Raw genomic sequence first — 19,600 nt, forward strand, 5'->3', positions numbered from 1 at the left:
TTGCAGCAAGCCCTGAACTACAAGAGAAGATACAGTGTCCACGTGGCAACCTGCGGTCATTAGCATGTTAAAAAATCTACAGGATCGTGATGTACAATGTGTGATACGTGAAGTTGCACATTCTGAACATGTTGCATGTTATAATAATGTATCTTGAAATAAAGAGCACATTTCCAATTTCAGCACACTTCAAGTCCAAATACACTCACCTATCTTTTCTGCGATATCTGTCTTTGGATCATATTCGTCAGCGATGCTCGTGCCCCGCAGTACGAAGAGAGAACTGGAGTGCTTACAGAACTGCTTTACGTCTTTCTCGCTGATGGTGTCCGAGGAGAGATTTAGCTGTCGTAACAACTGCTGTACGCGTCGGAAAACCACCTCTGCATCCTTGGCTGCCTGATTCAGGTAACTAATGGACGACTCAGTGCATCAGTTACAAAGCATAAGGTTAACATTAATTAAGTTACAGAGTAGAAATATAACACCAAAATACAAGAATACACATCTGAAAAGCGGAAAGCAAGGAAGTAGGCTTGGAATATACACGTAATGGAAAGGAACAAACAAATGTAAGAGAATAAACACCAACACAACATTGTGGGGGAAACAGAAAGAAAATACACAAGGACAAACCACATTGTAACAGAAAAAGGAAGACGTATCATCAACTACTGATAAACTAATGTTAAACAAATGCAAATGTTCTTAGAGCCAATCAATTCCAGAAATAACTTAACATTTTTAAATGAAAAAACCAGGACGTGCGCCCATGATAACTCGCTGGTAAACAGGCTCTGTAGTATCTTCAACAGTGCATCCAGAAAAATAATGGCCTTGACTTCAGTCTGCCATTGCGTGAGTTTGTAACTGAACTTCATCACGCAATTGTATGAAGTCCTAAAAATTGGGGAAAAATGTAAGGTGAAGTTCTATAATATAATGCTTGTACGTGTATTCCTTAATTTATTTTTTCATTTTACTTTGTAGTGTGTTGTTCCACCACATTAAGATTAACATAAGGTTGTTTAATTTTTAGAAAAATACTTTGATATTTTATATCAATATTATAAGAGATTAGGTAAAATTGTAGAACATAGTTTAGATATACGTTTGTAGCGTGAAATAAATAAATAAAATAAATAAATAAATGAATGATGAATGAATGAATCAATAACTAACTAACTAACTAACTAACTAAACAAACACTACAGTAAGTCCGCTTTAGCAAGAATCCTGTTATAACAAGATTTTTTCCTAGCCTATGAAAATTCCTATACTGAACTGTGTATTGTCCTATGGTTACAGCGAAAACCGCATCACTATTGTCTGCCTGTTACGCCAAATAGCACCACCAAAGGCTATGCAGTTATAGGAAAACCCCACAAACCAGAGCCCAAATGAGGCGTACTAGGCAAGACGAGGAGTGAGGTAGTCTGCCATTGCTTTCCTCACTGGGCCAGACAGTGCTATTGTAGCACAACTAACCCTATGAGCAACACCTTTCATGACACTCAGACACACTGGTTTGCTCTGAATGCCATTGCTCAGCACCACCCATACCCCAGCAGCTTCAATATTGTCACAGCCATGGATGAGACTGGGACTTCAGTGGAAGTTTCACTTTACTCTGGCCTGTGCCAAGAGATGGATGCAAAAGTACTGTATCCATCAAGAAATGACAGCAGGCAGGTATCACTATTATGAGCAATTATATTGAATGCGATCGATCATCTTAGATATTGTCTTCTTGCTACGTGCGCCAGCGAGCTCTCTCATCGACATTTGAGGGCGATGTCAGAATAGATTAGTAATTCTCATTGACTGCTACTCTGTAAAGAACAGGATGTAAATGAATCAGAGAAGTAAGAGAGGATCTGAAGGAAATAGGCCTTACAACAGAAGACACCATAAATAAGATAAAATTGAATACAAAACTCAATACAAACCTCCGCTTTACCCTTACACAAAAAAAAACCAACACCACGCATATTTTCAACTGAGGAAAGGGCACGAAGATCGGAGCGTCTGAAGAAGTACCGGGAAGACCACAAAGCCCGAACAATCCCTTCAAAGAGACCTGAACGACAGACTGACGAAAGTGATCCTATGTGGTCATAAAAGATGAGGAAGAAGAAAAATAAAATGCGTAAATAGCTTGGCCGATAGCAATTGTTAACTCATTAGAAATAAAGGCTGAAGTAAATGATCGTTTAATTTCAATAGTATACAGTGAAACCTCATTAGTGCGTTCCTCATTAATATGTTTTTCCACTTAAAACATTGTAAATTCAAAGTACCGATTCTCATCGCACTGAATCTATGTAAAAATACCTCATTTATCGCGTCACGAATTTTCGCTATTACCGCTTACTAAGATCACATTTTTCCTAGCCCTGACAGTTGTCATCACTTGTGAAAGAAACGCGATTTCTCAGGTAAGAGCCGTCACCACAGCTGCGTGATTACGGGAAAAGGCCTTGTATTCCTGAACCTCACACGATTGGGGAGCAAGCCGTTAGCCTCGGGAATTATCAGTTTTGTTTGCCAATTAGCAGCGAGATTGCTGAATAACACAGTGAGCTTATTGTGCTTGTACAGTAGAACCTCCATTATACATTCCTGGAAACTATGTTTTCCCGTATTATTCGTTCAAATTACGTGGTCCGCGAGCATCCTAATTAAATCAGATTGTAAAAATCCTGCATTATCCATTCCTCAAAGAAACTATTTCCCGGATCAGGCGTCCAGAAATTTCAGTCCCATCGACGCTAATCCTCAATCACGCGTTTTTCAAGATTCTGTATCTCACGAAAGGACAGGTACAGCATACTTACGGCTTTTGGTGTTCACGTCCCATCATTGTGATAATTAGAGGAAGTACTGTAATGGAAAGGCGATTGGCGGTGAACTTGCATAAGGGACCATCTTAGCATCGCGTTCGGGTGGTATAATTTAGAGAATCCTTGGAAATCATAAAGCAGAGTGTGGCCACAATTTGAAGGTGACAGAGTGCACTTTGAAAGCTCTACTTGAAGACGGAACAAGTTTCGTCAAATGCTCGTACTTGAAAAACGTCTACATTATGTCCAGGGTTAGATGCTTATTTTTTAACATTTTTTCGATTGTATCGCCGAACAGGTTTTCGGCACTTCCCTCAGGGCATTGTATAGTCACTGGGCTTTCAGGCAGGAAGCGAAACTGCTCCTTCTTAACAGAAATGTAGTACTGGTACCTGTATTTTAATATCATCGTATACGATTATGTTATCGAGACCAGAACAGATGTTGCACCTTACATACAAAAATCCATGGAAGGTTTTGGGATTGCCTATTACTGGTTTGGTCCTAATATACGACTGGGAATTTCAAGTTTCTGTGTCGATAACTTTTGAGAACTCGTACTTACATTCAAAACCATATTTTCAAGTTCAACATAACCTTTAAAAGTCGATGAAGGCTTAATTTACGTGGTACAAGATTTCCATAAACTGACTATGAACTGTATACCGGTGACCGAATTAAAATGCAAGATTTAAAAAAAGTGATTTTGCTATCATGTTGGGCGCTTTTGTATCTAATGTTATTTATTGTATTAGATTAAAGAATAAAAAACTACTTGTGGTCGATTGTTGTTTGGCTTGGCATTACCGGTACCGTATTCGATTTTTTGAAGAGATTTGTTGATCAAAATAATTGCCAAACTGAAAGAAGTTTTCATGGGAAACTGACGAAGTTTCCCCGGTAAAACTGAATGTAAAGTTTCGAGATTTTTAAGTCATGTACCGGTAATTCATGTTTGAAGCCGGCTCCGCGATCTAACTTGCCTGCCTCTCACCCGGAGGGCCCGGGTTCGATTCCCGGTCAGGTCACGCATTTTTACCTGGATATGAGGGCTGGTTCCAGGTTCACTCATTCTACGATTACCTTTAATCGAACAACTATCGAATGGCGAGATGGCGACCTCGGTCTAGAGCGCCAGGAATAACGGCTGAGAGGTTTCGTCGGGATGAGCAGCGGTCGCTTGAGAGGTGGAAGGCCCACATGTCTGTGATGTTTAGTCAAATTTTTGATACCGTGGTTTATTCGTCCCCGGATTTTCAGTTTTCCCGTCTTGTACGATTTTTTTACAGGGTCCCTGCAAAAACGGAGAATTGAGGTTCCACTGTATTTTGCATTCCATTCTGAAGACAGAAATTTATTTAGTGTTGAGTGGTACAGTGACGTGTAGCGACTATTTGTTGCCTGATACGGTAGCCTACATCTAGATTAGGAACATCATAATGTGAAACTGACTAATGTGGTGAATATTTGTCTCGTGATAGCCCGGTTATGGATACGAAAAAAGTTGTGAAATTCCTTAATTAATGAAGACAAAATTAAAATCTGTCGTAAAGTGGACCGGTATAAGCGTGCGGAGGTCGCGAATGTTGAACTCGCACCTTTGAGTTTCGACTTGATCACTCAAATTGAAGTTCTGTTCGGTTCAAAATGGCGGCCAAAGTCATTCCTGGCAGTTGCACATCATCGAGTATAACCTCCAATTCATTGTCTAAGAGCGTGACGGGAAAACAATGTTCAATAACCCACTGCTCCGAAAAAAAAGGCTTCTATTAACATTTGTTCTAGAAAGAGTGTGCCTGTAATAATACTCTGATATTTTTATTGGCCCTGTGCATACGTTTTCATATTTGTTCTCTGTTGTTTTTCCTCTCATCTTGAGAAATGCTAGAGAGTTTACACTGTACCCGCAGATAAACGATATAAAATGCCCTCATGTCCGAAAAAATGGTATCCTGTGTTTCATATCTTGGATAGCTTTTATTTATATATTCAGTAACACGTTTTCTCTTTTTTGTTGTGCTCTGCAGAAACATCTCAATGAGGCTTTACTGTACACCGAAATTAAGTGAGAATGTGACACACTTCGAGATCACTGATTTCAGAGGCTAGTTTATATTTGGTGACGTAGCTATCAACTTGCATTCGGGAGATAGTGGGTACAAACCCCACTGTTGGCAGCCCTGCCGATGGTTTTCCGTGGCTTCCCATTTTCATACCAGGCAGATGTTGAGGCTGTACCTTAATTAAGGCAACGGCCATTTCCTCCTTACTCCTAGTCAGCCCTTTCCTATCACATATCGCCATAAGACCTATCTGCGTTGGTGCAACGTAAAAAATATCGATAAAAAAGTTAATATTTTTTCATGCCTGGTCATCATCATCATCAGTTTTCCACTCCAGTTGCCCGGGTGTGGTTTACGAGCACTCTCCACTTCTGTCTGTCCATGTACCACTTTTCTCCCAAGACGTCATCCCATGCCTGGTAAAATGTAAAATTATAGCGAGAATGTTACCATTTATCTACTGGCGTTTGAATTAATTTTTCATGATACATATATGGTTAACTTAATCATATACATATACACTCGCGAAGTTACGTGTTATATGCTGGAGTGTCTATACCAGGTTTCTACTTTTTCAGAATGAAATTGAACATATGCGTTCACGTAGTATCGGAATTTAAAAAAATAACAAATGAATAGGTCGTGGTGTGGAAATCTTGAAAACGCAAGTTTTGAACAAAGTGACTGCCATTCCATACTGATTTTAAACTGTGAAAAGTTTCTCCCCTGACTTTTACGAAAAATCTGAAATAACAACAATCTGCTATAGCGAGTAAATTTTTTGCCGTTATTAATTCTCGCTGTAATGGACTTCTACTGTATTTAATCATTATTTATTTCAGCATACACTAACAAAAGACAGGAGAAATAAATTCAGGTCAGTGAAATGACATTTTTAGAAGTATCATAGAGAGACATCAGGAAGTACACTGAAGTTGAAAAGCTTTTCAAACAGAATGGAGAGGGATGAAATCAGATCATCTGGATATGTTAAGAGGATGGAATAGGGAAGGATGCTATAACGGAAGATGGAGACCCAGACTAAGGTTGTTCCAATCAATCAAGAATAATATGACTAGGAGAAACCTGGACCGGAACACAGTTAAGGAAGTACAATGGTGTTCAGAGAAACGAAGATGGAAAAGTACAATAAACATCTCAACATGGTGCGAGCTGGACGATGGAAATGGAGGACGATGATGATGATGATGATGACATGTCTTGCTTTGTTTGATGGTTTCTCAGTGTGTAATTCTTTTGATCACTAGCATAGATAATTGAATTAAATGTTAAAATAATTGCTGTTTGTTGCTGGTTGTTCCTTAAAGAGGCCTAACATGTAGGTCAACAACCCAAATGTTAAAATAACTTCATTAACTTAGTTCAATTTTGTATTAAAAAGATTGTACATTCAAATTAAAATCGTTGAATTTAAATTAAATGTATGGGAATTATAGCATGGAACCAGAACATCCTAGAGAAATGCAAGAAAATTCTGTACTCAATGTATTACACACCAATTTTGACATGTGCAGTGAGTTCGTAGACAACAACAAAACATTAAAGCAGAATCCAAACAGTCAAGATGAAATTCCTTAGAGGAATAATTGGGAAGACATGAAGGGGTAAGATCAGAAACATAGAAATCAGGAAGAGAATTGGACTCCCTAAACTGCAAGACAACACTACAACACTGTGCAAAATCATTGTTGCATTATGTAATTACATTACTTTTTGCTTAGTGAATAACAGGAATTTTGCTATTAAAAAAACACACAAACCACCTGCCATTCCCATCCAAGAAATTGTAACTCATAAGTTATGAATTGCAATATAATGGTACTGAACAGGTGGACCTTTCTCTATCCTTTGATAGTAAGGAATTGTAAATCGTATCTTGAACGTTTAAACCCTGTACCTTTGTAGATTGTAACACAAAAATTGTAACATGTCAGTTTTCTTTGAATGAATAAATATAAAATAAAACTAATGGTTTATATCGAGCGCAATATAAATCAATCTTGAATAGGTCAGTTTTTTGTTGTGATTATCGAGTTTTATTTTAAATAATGTATCCTAATGAGCACTTTGCTAAGTAGTGGACGTCAATGCTCGTTCACTGTGATGTAATGTCAGGCCAGCAGTGGTCTATCCTTACCGATCCTATAGAATATTTGACAAACAAGATGGTCCATGTTTTAATATTTTAAATGTTTATGTCTTAAATTTTTCCTCACGCAAAATCCAGCTAGCGAGCCAGAGACGAAAAGGTCACGCAAGTATGATAAACTGACATAACTTGAAAACAATATTTTCCCACCCATGGGTAAATAATGCAAGTATCGAGCTTGAATGATTATTATTATTTTAATTATTATTATTATTATTGACTTTTGATGTACATCCACTTATTAGTATTATTATTAGTTTACGATCGCATTATTTGTGAGGTTATGTCATGAAATATTTCCTGTATTTATAGATATTTGTATGAGTTTAGTTAATGTAAGAACCTGTATATAATTTATTATCTGAATTAATGATTTGTAATCCACTACAGAATTGTGAAACACACTGTAACATCCAGAATGGTACTGACTAGATGAGAATGCTGTAGAATATTCTGTAAATTATATCTGGGCCTTCCTCTCGCAGGTACCGCCACCTTGACGAAGGCCACATGGCATTGTCGGATGTTTTTGGAGGCTTGCTACAGCTACAGCTCCTGGTAGGCCCACCCAAGCTGAACAGGTCTAAGGCGATGGGCCAGACTAAGAGCAGTACCCTGGTCCTCCAGGTTAGGAGTTGGGTGTGGGGTCAACAACCCCACCCTGGAAAAAAACTCTTGTTACAGAACCAAAGGACAAAGGAAACAGACGGATGTAATGGATAAACGACCCTGGCAACGGAAATGGCATATGAATCGGTATTTAGAGACACGGAATGTGAGAACACTGAGTAAACCTGGAGGATTATTGAACTTGAAGAACTAAATGAAGAAACATAATGTGATGGTGGAATGGAATGGAAGTGGAGTACTTGCAATTGGTACACACACCTTGTTCTATAGCTGTGGAAACAGAGGATACGGAGGTACAGGGTTCCTTGTTGATAATGCATATAAGAGTGTAATATTGAACTTTAAGCTCGTTAATGACAGAATTTGTGTTCTACGAGTAAAAGCCCGCTTCTTCAATATATCTTTCATATGTGTATATGCACCAACAGAAGATGCAGAGTCAGCAGAGAAGGATATCTTTTATGAACAACTGGAACAAGAATTAGCACTAGTGGAAAGCATGATGTTAAAGTGGTTATGGGGGACTTTGGGAAGAGAAATTGCTTACAGGAAAACAACTGGTAAGAAGAGTTTGCATGACGTTACGAACGATAATGATATAAGGTTGACTGATTTTGCTATGGGTAATAACATGCTTATTAAGAGCACATGGATGCAAAGGAAGAATATAAGGAAAGTAACATGGTGCTACCCTGATGGGATCACAAACAGCCAAATTAATCATGTGCTTATAGATAGTCGGCATGCTTCAGATATCTTGGAAGTGGATAGCTGTCGAGGTGCAGATGGAGATAGTGTCAAATACAGACAAAGGATAGCCAACTACAGAGAGATGAAGCGAGTTGTTATACCCAGGTTTGATAATGCTAAGTTAAGGAAGGATGAAAATATAAAACAGCAATATGCAATGGTTTTGACAAATAGCCTTAATGAAATGGAAGATTGGACAGGAGAGAGTATTGAAGTAATATGACAAATGGTCAAAGGTATAATACAAAACGGCCGAAACTGTTTTGGGCAGAAAGAAACAATCAAGGATTCAGCACTAGTTTGACGAAAATTGTAGGAAGAAGATTGAAGAAAGGAACGAGGCAAGAAGGAAAATGTTACAGAGAAGAACATGAACTACTGTAGAAGAATACAGAGAGAAGAGAAAGGAAGCAGACAAGGAATGTAGAAAGAAAAAGAAAGAGTTTGAGAAACCATGGATTGAAGAATTAGAAGAGAGAAAGACTGCTCAGGAAACTAGACAGTTTTATATAAGGGTAAAAGATATAAAGAAAGGATTTCAACCCAGAGCAGTTTTCTGTAAAGATAAGGAGGGAAATCTGATTGGAGGCAAAGATCAGATGTTAGACAGATGGGTGGAATATTTTAGTGAACTGCTGAATAAGGAGTCATGATTTGAAGGTGAGGTTGAAGATTTGCAGACAGAAGAGAGTGGGCAGGAACAAAGTAGAGAAGAGGTGGACCTGGAATCAATCAAGGAACCTACATTGCAAGAAGTTAAGGATGGAATCAATGCTCTTAAAAGCAATAAGGCGCCAGGAGAAGACAATATTACTGCAGAAATGATAAAATATGGAGGTGAGAAACTAACAAGGTGGTTGCATGAAATTATGGTAGAGATATGGCAAAAGGAGAAAATGCCAGAGCAATACTCTGCCCTATACATAGGAAACATGATAAAGCCGACTGTAGCAATACCTGGCTGAACTTCCTTCAGAACTGCTGGAATCCCTTTTTTGTGTCCTATCACTGTCAGAGCAGAAAGCCACACAACTGTGATGGGTTACATATGTTTTGCCCTGTTGAGTCCCTGTCTAACGCCGGTATGGACAGCGCAGTGCTCACTACTTTTTCCCGCAGAATATCATACAATGTAAAAACAATGGGATACAACTTGGCATTTGTATCATTGCTTCCATCCGTTGCCAAAGAAAATGGTCCGTTCGAAGGACCATTGGAAAATTTATTATGTCCAGTAACGGACCATCTATATTGGTATTATAAATTTACTCATTCAGGACAAATATTTCAGGTTCCCTATGGGAATCAACATCTATAACATCTGATGGAAGCAGGCATCAATTTTTGGAAATGAGACAGTGTCTCTCATAGTGCATTGACACTGCCAGTGGCTCCAAGTAGCCTCTGCAGTGGCCTCCACGGTATGCACTAGCCATGGGTCTTGGTGGATGTGCTAAGTACCAACTGATGAGCCCAACCTAGCACACGGGGGCGAAGCGCTGGCAACCACGAATGAGTTAGCTGGAAAATTTATAATGTCCAACAACGGACCTTTTATATTGGTATCACTAAAACGAATCGAATGTCCCATCACTATAAGCAAGTAGAGAAAGACCTTACTGAATTAGGAACATAATCAAGAAAATTGTTCACACAAGGGGATTTGACGGAGATGATAAGAAACCAACACGACGCACTTGGTCAGAGGAACGGAAATTACAACAATTGATGGAAATGAAGAACTATTGGGCAAGGAGGAAAGCTCAACAAAAGTTGATTCCGCGTGGTCCTTAGTGACCCATTGAGCAGCAGAAGAAGAAGAATAACAAAGAGATGCTGCGCGATTGCTAGTAGGGCTTTTGACTAGTACAACATTACGCGCAGCCATTACGCGGCTCCTCCCTGTATTGCTCCCTCTTCTGTTTCTCACCTGTCACTGTCATTCGCCACTTGCTTGTTCCCTAATCTATAGGACTACAAACTACGAGAATATAAGACTCAGTCTTACATTTGTTGGAGTGCGATGTAGCTCGACGTCTCTGCAGTCATGTCAGGCAACGATCCACGAAGAGGAAGGCAGCCATCGCCCTCGTTCTTCACAAAGTCTCTGAGAGCATTTGCCATGATCCAGAACGGTTTGCTCTAGAAAGAGAACAGAGAGTCTGACAATTACAGTAGGAAATGCAGGACAAAGTAATATCCTAAATAACTTTTGTCATGATCAATTTCCTGTAAAATCAACCGTCAACAAGATACATAAGAGTTTTATCCTTATGACTTCTCTGTAGCAACCCCGACCAATCTTTTAGAACGAACGAATTATAGCTAAGAACCTACTCGCCTGCGTCTTAAACGTAAATTCCAAATGCACACACTGCACTCGTTACACTTCACCAATGCTCGTGGCATCAATTAGAAGAGATGTGAATCGTAGGATAAGAACGGCTTCAAGTACAAAGTCCTCCGAATCGCTGACTAGGCTGAGTGGCTCAGACGGTTGAGGCGCTGGCCTTCTGACCCCAATTTGGCTCAGACCAGTGGTATGAAGGTGCTGAAATACGTCAGCCTCGTGTCGGTAGATTTACTGGCACGTAAAGATCTACTCTGGGACTAAATTCCGGCACCTCAGTGTCTCTGAAAACCGTAACAAATTAGATAGTGGGACGCTGATATCACTTGTTCACGGCTAAAGCTTCACGTTATTGGACACGCAGCGAACACCTGAAACTGTGCCGGAGGAAGAAAGTACGATACTTGTGTTTGTGACTGGCAAAACAGAACAGGATCAAACAGTGATCACTGGGCGTTTCACCATAAAAGAGCGAAGCCTCTGGACACCGAAGATAAGCAGCACGATTCTGTGAAAGAAAGGAGACAATAGGAACGTGCAGTTACAAGTTCAATGTGCCAGCTAAAAGCTTAATGTACATGAAACACAAACTAATGGATTTTTCTTTTGTAATCCAACTAGCTGCAGTATGTGCAAAGTTATCTAACTCCCCAGCTACTTTCGCCAATATTTAGGCTGTTTTACTTGGGACGCAGCAGTAATTCCATCTGTCGGAGATGAGAGGCAGCAGTAGAGACAATGTAATGTTACTGTTTATGAGCTTTCGATATTGGAGAGACATTCTTTCAGGACTCCCCCTTCAAGCGATCGTTCCTTCCTTGTCGATACAGACCGATGACAACACGGTTTTACACCTTAAGACAACCGTCGCCAGTCAACACGATTAAACAATATTTCCGTGTTAACAATGCTTGATATGGACTAAGTAACAAAAATAAAAATTCACAAATATATCTGTTTTCATAGCCGGTACAGGAAAAAACAAGTTGCTTTATGTTGCACCGACACAGACAGGTCTTATGGCGACGATGGGATAGAAAAGGGAGAGGAGTGGGAAGGAGGCGGCCGTGGCCTTAATTAAAGCACAGCCCCAGCATTTGCCTCGTGTGAAAATGGGAAACCACGGAAAACCATCTTCAGGGCTGCCGACAGTGGGGTTCGAACCCACTATCTCCCGAATACTGGATACTGGCCGCACTTAAACGACTGCAGCTATCGAGCTCGGTGGTACAGGAAAAATGTATAAGACATAAATGATCAGAAATGTAATTCCATATAACTTTAGTTATGTAGTAACTATCTAAAGGACCATTAATAAAGTAAATATTTGAGAATTAAATTTTAGGCCTTCCCTAAAGTACCATTTCACTCAGTGTGAAGAAAATTATTTATAGCCTAGATTGTAGTGCATCATTCCCTGACTACACATACTGATTTTCATTAAATTCCCTTCAGCCATTTTCTTGTGATGCCCGTTCATACATACACACAGAAAATTAAAAGGTGCACATTTCCTTGTTACTGTGAACACGACCGATATAGAAATACCATTCTTTTAAAATTCTGAGCAATGTACAGACTAAACTCATATATATATATTTCCTCATTTAAATTAGGGTATGTGCATTATTTGCATATATACAGCCAATGGATAGAACAAACAAATGGATGAGTTTATTTAATGACCAAAATTTGGTAAAAAGCAAACTGCATGGAATATTCACCTGTGACGTGAGGTTTATGCACGCATCATCTTCCAGTATTTCCTTGACTTGTGGCGGGATGCCTGTTGGTACAACTGCCGAGTTAACAGCCCTTACAGCCTCCTCAAAGTTTTCTTCCACCTCCAGATTGCCCTGTTCATCACGAAGCATTCCTAAAACAAAATGGCAAGTGATAGTTACATGACAACTGTAGAGCAAGACAGTTCAAAATAGATGAAACAGTGAGCTAATACAGAGTGTATATAGATGACAATTTGTTCAGGGCCAGCTGTCTGTCTTACAGTTGTCCAGTAACAGTATTAGATTGATAAATAACTAACCACAAATCTTAAAATGTAAACCACTGATAAACTTAGACTGACCTATAGCTAACAGCAACTACAGTTGAGACTGATGTCTACACGCTTCTTCATTTAGCCATGTCAATGACTTCTACATTGCCGCGATACTATCAACACCTCGCACCTCTGCCTGTCATACTACTGACCGCCGCATGCCTCTGTCTCTTCGCTCGCAACGTCGTCATGTCATGAATACGTCATTTTCTACCGACTTCCTTGAATATTTTCGTATGTCTGCAAAACCTTCCATATCACCTTTCCGTCTCTTCCCCAATCCAGTCATGACTGTGGAGGGCTCAACATCTCATTGTCACGCCTTATCATCATCCTGCACCCAGGACTTTTTATTTGGAGACACTTGGTGACCAAAGGTATTTTATTATTTCTTGGAACTAAGTTTCCCAGACCCTTTCTGGATCTGGCACTTCTCGCCTCTATTCAAGCCATCAGACATTCTCGTAACTTTGTGTATTTGGTGCGAGTGCAATGCTTGATAAGTTCGTATAACTAGTTTTAGTATTGAAGCCTCACAATGTCCGACTGTTGGATCATATCCAATACGCAATATTCTCCGTCAATGCGTTACAGACTCTTTCTTTATGTGGTGGTACCTTTCTAAATATCCCATCTTTTACCTTGCTCGGCGTTCCCTATCCCTGCGTGTAATTTCCCTTTCTCCCCCAGTACAGGGTTCTTCTTGCTTCCAGGTGCTTTATATTGTATAATTGTACTTGGGTATCTCATTTTATCTCAAATGTCTTTATTTTAATCAATGTTTTGTGGCCAGTTCAAGTTATTGACATTTCATACTTTTCTCAAGTCTTAATTGAGATTCTTATTGCTACGCTAGTCCTCTACCTGTTGTTTGTAATTTATATATTCAAAATACAGTTGTTACTGATCTTGTTATAGATTCTTTCCACATCCTAATTTTGAATCCTTTTGGTTGTTTGGTGTTTCCCAAACTCTGCTTATTAGTTCTTCATCTTCTTCTTATTATTATTATTACTGCTTACTATCTCAGTTCTAAAATATGGTACTTAATAATATATCTGAATTCTGTCTATTTTAAGCTTATGTTACATCACAAACCATTAGCTGTGCTAACCCCCAATACTACAAACACAACACTGGTTTATACATAACTCAGTTCTACATAATTCGTCTTATACTTAAGTTTTTATATGTCCCGGCAAAATACAACTTAAAAGCTAGATAATTAAAACTTATTGGCACTAATACGTATTAAAATAATTATTATAATAATCGTATGGCCTCAGCTACCGTGTGCAGACATTTCAATTTGACGCCATCTGGTTGTCTGCTCGTCAATTTCGATGTTCCGTTTTACTCTAGGCCCGCTAGATGGCAGACCGAGTAAACAGAAACTCTCTTGGGCGTCTATGGCTGAGATTTAATGAATTTTGTCGGGTAAACACCAAATGTGTCACCAGAGATCTTTTACATGCCGACATCGTACGACATGGAGAGTGGAATGGACTTTTTTCCACCCTTCAAAAATCCGACTACTTCTGCCGGGTTTGAACCCGCTATCTTGGGATCCAAACGCCGACACTCTACCGCTGATCCATAGAGGCAGCTACTAATACGTATTAATTTTCATTAAATGCAGTTTACTTGTATGTAACAAAATTTAGCTAATGTCACTGACGTATACATTTCCTCTGAACAAAACACAGGCGGGTCTGAAATGTGATACATTACAGTGGCTTTGTTGGCGGTGGGACTTTAGCTGCAGATGGCGGCAGGCTGCACTGCGATAGTTAACGAAGGTTGTGAGAAGTGACCACGCAGCTTATAACTAAAAGAGAAAAATTATGAACCAGACACCTGTTTTTGGAATATAGTTGATTCAAATGTAACACAGTTCAAATAATGCAGTAGATGTATTAATTATTTCCTGATGTCACCAAAATAGAGACGAGTTAGATATACAATCAATAGAGTTGGATTGCTGGCGTCACGACTTTACCAGTAGATATAACAGGGGTGTAGTGCGCTGGTAAAGCGAAGGTCATCGCAAGTGACTGTGCGGCACAAAAGTTACGAGATGTGTGTTCGGAACATAGGGCTCGCTTCTGTTTCAACTGTAAGAAAGTTATTTAAATAAGACACATTAAAATGATGGTGACAGCTGACATTTGCCATATGAATAATAAACACTGCAATTCTATCAGTAGAAAGTGTACTTTGCTGTTAGCTGTGGAGAGCAGAAAGATGAAAAGTCTAATGCTCGACGAGAAAGTAATGTGTGTATGTATATATGTATATATGTAGGTATGAAATTGAAACCTGGAGATTGAGGAATTGTGTACACATAATTTTAAACACCCACTAGTAAAAGGAAAACTACTTCAAATTTTTTTCAAAATTGGGTGCAAAATCAACAATGTTGTTGCAAACGTAATATATATTAAAAGAATCATCACCACAAATTACGTTGTTAAGTTATATCTCTAAAATAACCTGTCTTTAATCAGAAAATGATTTCAATAATTGTATAACATAATATCTAAGCCTGATTTGTAAGTAATTCTTAGTTTTATGTAAAATCTGCTCCACACCTTTACATAGGTATAAGTCAGGTTCTAACATACAGGCTGGGCGAGTATCAAATGTTAATTATGCAGGTTGGTGGATCTGGGTTGTGAGAGGTAAGCTTCTGTGGCCTGACTGGTTACCTGGTGATCGCACCGGGGCCAGCCTCGGCCTCTTTAAGAGAGCGAGGCAAGATTTTGTGGTCTTTTCGGTTCTCATCAGTCTAGCGAGCAGACACACTTAGGAGGTAAGCGCTGTTGGCTTTATTTCCATCTTAATTTATAATTAATGTTTGCTTGTATTTTACACCCCTACCGCCCTGTTCATTAATGTTGTATCTTGACCAGGAGAGAAATATGTCTGGTCGCCTGTTCGCTGTTGCTCGCTTAGCACCACACGTGAAGGGAACTTAAATAACCCCTACCGCCCTGACTCGCCACTCTATTATTAAGATGCCTTACATTCCGTTATGTATAATTTTAATATCAAGTGGTTCCTATTACCTTTAATCCTTGTATTCTGTATATTACATTTGTTAGCCTCTTTGACCTAAGGGCAAATTGCCCCTGAACTCGTATGTCTGGCCTCTGTTAACTTGAATTTTGAATCAACGAATTTTGTTTGTAATGTCTATTTTGGAAAAAATATTAACAGATCAAGGGATCACCGTTGATTTTTCTTGAAATCCTTGACCTAGGTAGGGTTCCCACGCCTGCTCCACATCCTTTGTTATAGTCGTCACGTTGTCCAACCCGATGTTCATTTGTTTATTTTTTTGATGCAGTTCATCTGGTGTTTTGACTTGTCTTAAAGATCTCCAAATCCCGCGTAATTTACGAGTTTTTAAATTATTATTATTCGCCATGTGCCGTGCAACCGAAATGCCGGGTACAATGTTAGTGGCGGCCTAATTTCAACCTGACAGAAGGTAATAAAATGCTTTTAGGAATGGCGAACCCATCGTACAAACAGCCTATAAAATTAGTGCGAGTGAATCGAGGCCTAGGAAAATGCTAGGGCGTCACCCTGAGGTGACGCGCAGTTGCTGGTGCTCTGGGGGAACTGTGAGAAGCGGGCTACCAGGCATCACAAGAAACGGTATCAATGTCATGACTTTGAATGGCAAGGTAGAAGAACTTATAGAGTATATGGAGAAGAAAGACATAGCAATGATAGGAATAACTGAGACATGGAAGGGGGAAGGTCAGAAAGAATTGAAGAAAGGGTATAGATTATACTGGAGTGGAGGAAAGATGGCAACAAATGGTGATGTGTTATAATGAGAGAAGACCTGCTGGTGCTATATGTGGACAAAATTAACCAGATCAGTGACAGGATAATTCAAGTTGGACTTGAGAGAGGAATCAAGATTTTATACAGGTTTATGCACCCCAATTCGGGAATGCAGATGAATGTTTAGAAGAGTTTCTAGAAGAACTGGAAAGTTGTATTGAAGACAAAGAGGTTATAATAATGGGCAACATGAATACACATTTGGAACACACAGACAGGGAAAAGAAGAGATAATTGGCCCCTATAGTTACGGAAACCAAGATGAAGGAGGAGATTTGGTAATAGATTTTTGTAGAAGGAATGGATTAATTGTTGGCAATACATGGTTTAGAAAAAAGAACTCACAAAAAATAACTATATATGGTTGGGGAGATAGAAAGACAAAGACAAGGATTGATCTTATTCTGGTGGAGAAGGAGAAACCTAGACAAGTGGAAGATGTGACAGCAATGCCAAGAGTAGATTTCGAACAAGACCATAAAGTGGTGGTAGCCAAATTAAGACTGGGTAAAATAACAAAGTTAATAGAAAAAAAAGGAAAGAAAAATAAAGGGAAGGAAGTTAAAAGAGAAAGAAATAAAGGAAAAGTTTCAAGAGGATCTGAGGAAAGAAATTCCCAAAGATGACTTGAACAGTGTGGAGGAGGAATGGACATGTTTCAGAAATGGATTTGTAAAGTGTGCAGACTCCTTGGTGGAACAGCAGGGTAAAGGAAGCAGTTACAGAGAAATAAATGGCTTGGAGGAAGTGGATAAGCAACAATAGTAAAGAGAATTGGCAGAAATATAAAGAAGGTATGTAAGAAAAAGGTACAAGAAGAGAAACGGAAGAGGTGAGAAAGTTTCACAGAAACTTTACAGGACGATATAAAGCGAAGTAGAAAGGTTTTGTATGGGTTGGTGATAAAATACTTCACGAAATAGGGAAGATAGAAAATTTGTAAAAACTGAAAAAGGGCAGATATTGATGCAAAGAGATGACACAATAAAAAGATGGGAAGAATACTTCTCAGAATTGCTAAATATTACAGTGAACTGGTAGATGAGAAGGAGCAAGAAGAAACAATGGGGAAAGAAGAAGAACAAGAAAAGGAGATAATAATGTTAGAAATAGAGGAAGCCATACAAAAGATGAAGAGTGGTAAAGCAGCAGGATCAATAGGGCTACAGTGGCTGCATAGATTATTTAGAATAATCTAGAGGAAGAAAGATCCCAGAAGAGTGGGGAAAAGGTTTAATTATCCAGATATTTTAAAAAAGACGATAAAAAGTAATGTAATAACTACAGAGGGATCACCCTTATTGCCCATGTAGCTCAGATATTTGAGAGAGGAGGAAGCTAGAAGGAGAAATGGAAGAACAGTATGGTTTTAGGAAAGAAAGATCAACGTTTGACCTGATCTTTACATTAAGACATATGATGGAGAAAAGATTGGAGATTGGAAAAGACATAGTTATGACATTTATTGACATTGAGAAAGCCCAGACAGTTGGTATGGGACACATTAAGGAAAAAAAGTTAACAGTGTGAAGTACAAATAATAAAAGCTATGTACAAAAATTGTGTTAGTAGTGTGAAGACGAGTATAGGAAAAACAAAATGGTTTAAAGTTGAAACTCGTCTCCAACAGGGAAGTGTACTCTCCCCCATACTATTCATCATAGTCAGGGATGAAATTCCTAAGACCATTAAACTGAGATTGGAAAGACAAGCAACAAAAGCCATGTTGTTTGCAGATGATGTAGTGATATGAGGTGAGGATGAAACGGAAGTGAAAAAACAAGTAGATGTACGGAATAATGAGATAGAAAAATCTGGGATGAAAGTAAGCATAAGAGAAAAGTAAAACAATAGTGATGACAAGGGGAAGGAAGGAAGGAAGGAAGGAAGGAAGGAAGGAAGGAAGGAAGAGGAAAGATTAAACTGTATGGTAAAATTCTGTAATTGGTTTAAAGTTTCAAGTACTTGGGAAGTGTGATCACAGAAGATGCTTTTTTTTTTTTTTTTTTTTGCTAGTGGCTTTACGTCGCACCAACACAGATAGGTCATATGGTGACGATGGGATAGGAAAGGCCTAGGAGTGGAAGGGAAGCGGCCGTGGCCTTAATTAAGGTACAGCCCCAGCATTTGCCTGGTGTAAAAATGGGAAACCACAGAAAACCTTCAGGGCTGCCGACAGTGCGATTCGAACCCACTATCTCCCGGATGCAAGCTCACAGCCGCACGCCTCTAACTGCACGGCCAACTCGCCCGGTACACAGAAGATGGAAAGATTACCGAGAAAATTGGGAAAAGAATACAGCAAGCAAACAGCTTCAACAAGAGTGTAAGGGGTATTTTGTGGAACCAAGATGTCCCGAAGAAATGTACGAAAGTATTATATTCAACCTATTATGAACCCATACTAACTTCTGCAGCTCGATCGTGGACTACAACACGAGGAGAGTAGAATACAGGCAGCAGAGATAAAATTCCTAAGAGGTATCGAGGGCAAGACAGAAAGGATAGAATTAGAAATGAAGGGGTAAGAAAAAGGACAGGAATCTTGAGACTTCAAAACAGGATAGAAACAAGAAAGCTAAAGTGGTATGGGCATATGATGAGAATGGGAGAAGAGCGAGAGCCAAAAAAAAGCTTTTTCAGAGAAGTTAACAGGAAAGAGACCACGAGGAAGACTTTGAAAGAGGTGGACAGATTCAGTGTGGGAGTGCATAGAGAAGAGGGGAGGAAATTGAGAAGGTGTACTTAAAAAAGGTGAAGAGTGGTGGAGAGACAGGCAGTGATGGAGGTCCTTGATTCACAACCCGACCCGGGAAACAGGAAATGAAGATGATGGTGATGATGACAAGTCAAGGGGAATAGAACACAACATTACAG

General features: G+C 39.2%; 1 protein-coding gene across 1 annotated transcript in view; it reads right to left on the reverse strand.

Annotated features, from left to right (window-relative positions):
- The window catches only part of APP-BP1 (Nedd8-activating enzyme E1 regulatory subunit APP-BP1), an 84,252-nt gene that overhangs the window by 37,695 nt on the left and 26,957 nt on the right, over positions 1-19,600 (reverse strand). The window contains exons 6-8 of the mRNA XM_067155005.2: positions 12,531-12,682; positions 10,465-10,598; positions 210-412 (exon numbers count right to left, since the gene is read on the reverse strand). Of these exons, the coding sequence (XP_067011106.1) occupies positions 210-412; positions 10,465-10,598; positions 12,531-12,682 (489 nt within the window). The remainder of the gene's footprint in view (positions 1-209; positions 413-10,464; positions 10,599-12,530; positions 12,683-19,600) is intronic.

The sequence above is a fragment of the Anabrus simplex genome, chromosome 10, assembly GCF_040414725.1.
Source record: "Anabrus simplex isolate iqAnaSimp1 chromosome 10, ASM4041472v1, whole genome shotgun sequence".
NCBI lineage: Eukaryota > Metazoa > Arthropoda > Insecta > Orthoptera > Tettigoniidae > Anabrus > Anabrus simplex.